Source organism: Arachis stenosperma, chromosome 10, assembly GCF_014773155.1.
Source record: "Arachis stenosperma cultivar V10309 chromosome 10, arast.V10309.gnm1.PFL2, whole genome shotgun sequence".
NCBI classification, from domain to species: domain Eukaryota; kingdom Viridiplantae; phylum Streptophyta; class Magnoliopsida; order Fabales; family Fabaceae; genus Arachis; species Arachis stenosperma.
Genome location: NC_080386.1, coordinates 118265444 through 118270109, shown reverse-complemented (window position 1 = coordinate 118270109; position 4666 = coordinate 118265444). Strand labels below are relative to the sequence as shown.

The 4666-nt window shown below is 34.4% G+C and overlaps 1 protein-coding gene across 1 annotated transcript; it reads left to right on the top strand.

Moving 5' to 3' along the window:
• Positions 1-4666, top strand: LOC130955766 (sulfite exporter TauE/SafE family protein 3-like). The gene is made up of 12 exons (XM_057882722.1): positions 1-830; positions 1299-1458; positions 1771-1971; positions 2059-2123; positions 2339-2366; positions 2561-2637; positions 2714-2800; positions 3066-3119; positions 3270-3491; positions 3655-3748; positions 3995-4135; positions 4259-4666. The coding sequence occupies exons 1-12, from the start codon at positions 606-608 to the stop codon at positions 4342-4344; spliced, it is 1440 nt and encodes a 479-aa protein (XP_057738705.1). The 5' UTR covers positions 1-605; the 3' UTR covers positions 4345-4666.

Sequence of the window (4666 nt, the reverse complement as noted above, 5' to 3'; positions counted from 1 at the left end):
ACTTCCAATAATTATTCACAAGTTCATATTTTTGAAGAGAGAGAAAGAAACTAACGAAAAAAAAAAAAGAAAAAGAAAAAGGAGCTGTTTTTCGTCACCTCGCCAAAACTCACTGCAAAATTTGTTGTTGTGTCGAGTTCCCATCAACGCTTCAATCTTGAGCTTAATCGTTGTTTTGTTCTCTTCCCAATCAACAAGTACTCATTGTTTTTTCGTATCTGCGTTGTTACTATCTTTGATTCTGATTCTGTTCCTTCACGCCAAAGTGAACTCCTTGGAAGTTTGCTCATTCAATTTTAATTTAATTCTTCGCCCCTCTTTTCTACAATATAAGCATTTATTTACGCCATAGACGCATACATCAAATTAAAATAAACTCTTTCTTATAATCGTCAATTGCTTGCCTTAACTGACTTGCTTGCTGTCAAATTCTGTTTATCTTAGAAAATTAGCACAGATTTGATCACAGAAAAGTGAAATATTTTACCCCATATAGTTCTTTTTAATACTATAAGGTGGTGAAGATTCAAACTTTCTTTTGAAGAGAGAGAGAGTAGAAAAGGAAGGAGTTGTGTTGAAGAAAAAAAAAGTGAGAAAAATTGATTATGGCTGAGTTTGGAGGAAGATGGTTGAAGGGTGTTGTGGGAATGGGATCCATATGGATGTTGTTGCTATGTTTTGCATCTGTTATGGTGTTTGTTTCTGGTGAAAGGATGATGAAGATGGAAGTTCCATGGTTCAATGTTACTCAACAAGATCAGAGTTTCCTGAACATAGCTGTGAATTTCTTATGGCAATCTAATGAATCAGGTTATCAACATGTGTGGCCGGTAATTAATCTCTTTATCCTTTTTCTTTTTCTTTTCTTTTTTCCTCACTTGATTTGTGTGTCTGATATTGTTTAATCTTCCAAAGGCAAAAAGAGATTTGGTGTTGTTTTGTTCAGTTTTTTAAGTCTTCTTTTTTAGTTTTAACTCTCATGGTGAGTGGTGACTGGTATACAAGTTCAACAACCTTTTTGAATTCTTTGATTTTTTTTTAGCTGACCCTTTTAAATGTATTTTGGGATTCAAAAAAGAGTTTTTTTTTTTTTTTTTTTTTTTTTTTTCAAATTGGTAGTGCAGTTATGTTATGTAGCAGCTTTGGCTAAAAAAAAGTGCTGCTAAAGTTTATTGTGATTGCTGATGTGTTGATGTAAAGTTCATATTTTCTATTGTATTATTATTATTATTATTATTATTATGTGTCGGGGAAGTTTATAAATGGATGTTAATATATATTTATTATAATATGTGCAGGATATGGAATTTGGGTGGAGAATTGTGCTTGGTAGCTTTATTGGATTTTGTGGAGCTGCATTTGGAAGCGTAGGTGGTGTTGGTGGAGGTGGCATATTTGTTCCCATGCTTAGTCTCATCATTGGTTTTGATCCAAAATCATCAACTGCTATCTCAAAATGTAAGACAAAAGCACACATAAAAATAAATTTGATGATCACCATTCTGCTATAAATTTCTCATTTGAGTTTGTTTATGCCAGATAGTGTTTAGGTGTACTAGCTTATTTGGCTCAGAGAAAATTTTAATCTCAAGATTTCTGCTGTTATTTTTCATGAGTTATTTTAGTAGTTGCAGGAAGAGAATAATAAAAACTTGGGGTCATTTTTTATTCATTTTTTTAATGTGAAAATGGTGTGAAAGCTCATAGACTAAATTTATCACTAACATTGTATTATCTTCAATTATAAGCCAATTTTGTTTTTGTTTTCAGGTATGATCATGGGAGCAGCTTTGTCAACTGTTTACTACAACCTTAGACTAAGGCATCCAACATTGGATATGCCTATAATTGACTATGATTTGGCACTTCTCATTCAACCAATGCTGATGCTTGGAATCAGCATTGGAGTAACCTTCAATGTTCTTTTCCCTGATTGGATGGTCACTATACTGCTTATTGTTATCTTTGTAGGTAATGATGAATCTTAACATTGACTACAATTTAGGCTTTCACCTCTTTCTTACAGTTCTTACTGATCTTTGATGTGGTTTTTTGCAGTTACATCAACCAAGGCATTCTTTAAGGGTGTGGAAACTTGGAAGAAGGAAACCATAATGAAAAAGGTCTCATTAAAATTTGTCTTCATATACAGTTTTCGGTGCTCCTCATTTTAATTATTGTTAGTAAATCTGTTTATTACAAACACTCAATTATGGATTTCTGATAAACTTTGTAATAATGAGATTTTTAGTGTTTAATTTGGTGTCAATAATGTAGTGCTAGATTGCTAATTACTCGTTGCTCACTTCTTAACTTGTCTTGTTTAATTGTTGTTTAGGAAGCTGCTCAGCGACAAGAGACAAATGGTGAGTTCGGAAATCTTGTATTATGTACTCAAATACTCTCCTTTTCGGCTTTAAATAACTGTCCATTTGGATATACTAATCCATTAAAACTTAATAGTTCAACTTGGCTTTGTTCATGATAATTGAACTTTTAATGTACCATTATCTTGGATCATTTTCTCATGTCAAGGTTTATACAACTTTCTTTGTGATAGGTTCTGGTGCTGAAGCAGAGTACAAACCTCTTCCTGCCGGGCCAAATGGTGGCGCAGCAAAGAAGGAGGAACACCAGGTGACTGATGTCATTATTTTCCAGCTGGTTCTAATTGAACAGAATGAATTCATGTCTAACAATTCAGACCTTGCAGGTGACTATTATTGAAAATATATACTGGAAGGAGTTGGGATTACTTCTGTTTGTTTGGTTTTCATTTCTTGCACTACAGATTATCAAGGTTTGTACAACTAAGAATCAATTATACACTTCAAGATTCAATTTTGGCTATTTTTGTGTATGAAAGTTACTAGCTCTCAGATTCAATTCTAGTCTCAATAATTGCTTCTAGCAAAAGTGACTCTTTCACTTTCTGTTAGATCATTTTTAGAGAAACTAAGAAACATAAATCACTTTTAATAAAAGTTAATTCTAACTGAAAATCAATTCTAGAAAAGCAAAACGAAACACACACTAATCCAATACTTCCATTTTTCAATTAACAGGAATACTATACAACTACTTGTTCAACAGCATACTGGGTGCTGAACATTCTACAGGTAATTCTGCTCATGATGTTCCTCCATAGCATTAACCTTATTCGAGTCTTTTCGGCTTTGCTCGAATGCACACGATGTACCATTACTCCATTAGCACAAAACAAATTTTTCAAAAGATAATACCATGCATAATATTTTCATCTTTAACAGATTCCGGTGTCGGTTGGGGTAACTGCTTATGAGGCAAGTGGCTTATTTAGCGGACGTAGAGTAATCTCTTCAACCGGAGACGAAGGGAAAAATTTCACTGTTCTTCAGCTGTTTATATATTGCGTCTTCGGTTTACTGGCTGGAGTAGTTGGCGGCTTGCTGGGACTTGGAGGAGGATTTGTTATGGGACCACTGTTTTTGGAGTTGGGAGTCCCACCTCAGGTGAGTTTCATGTTGCACTAATATTATGAATCTTGTCACATTTTGGTTAAAGAATCATTGTCATATTGTCAAAATTGGTACCTAAAAACATTTTATGTATCTTGACAAATTATATGGTAATTTGAACTTATGGTATTGACTAGATTCAATATCTTGTGTTTAGGTGTCAAGCGCCACTGCCACCTTCGCCATGATCTTCTCCTCATCCATGTCTGTTATAGAATACTACTTGTTGAAGCGTTTCCCGGTTCCTTATGGTTAGTTCCCGAAAATATTCTTTAGTACCCTGCATTTAGCCTTTGCGAGTCATGCGAGTCGGGCATCAGAGGAGAAAGAAGGGTTTGACTTTGACAAGTAAAATGTTATTCCAATTTACTCGTCAAGCCATTCTCTTCCCTCCTTTTTCCTCTAAGATCTCGACTCGCGAACGCACTCTTACTTTTCAGTTTTATCACTTAACGGGTGGATTATGATGCATGTGCTTTTCACAAAATGCTGCACAGCTGCATACTTGACTCTGGTGGCCACTATAGCTGCCTTGGTTGGACAGCATATTGTGAGGAGATTGATCATCCTATTTGGAAGAGCTTCCCTTATCATCTTCATTCTTGCTGGCACAATATTTGTTAGTGCAATCTCATTAGGTGAGACTCCTAATCTTTTCTCTTTCAAATTGTTTATACTGACATCTCAATGTGAAAAAGTATTTCATTTAATTAGATATGAATTCTTAGAAGTTATTTCTTTTTAATGATTCCTTTTGTTAGGTGGAGTTGGAATATCAAACATGGTATACAAGATTGAGAATCATGAATACATGGGATTTGAGAATCTGTGCAAATATGGATCATAACACACCCCATCTTGGAAGAATGATTTTGTCACGTTTTGCAATTTGCATATTTGTAGTAGCGGAAAAGCCAAGAGCTTTCAGGTAAAAAATTGTCCATTATTCTAAATTTTGCCAACTCATGCTGTAATCTGTAGGACATTTCCAGACTCAAATTATATATAATATATATTTTTTCTCCCTACAATCAAAACTGTGCGAGTTAAATCATTGTGCATTGTTGGTGGTTTGCTTTGTTTTTTCACTTGTCTTTTGGTTGGAACATGTGGTTGGCATGTTAATTGTTAAAAGTTGTAGATGACAACACGTAAGGGGACAATTATTT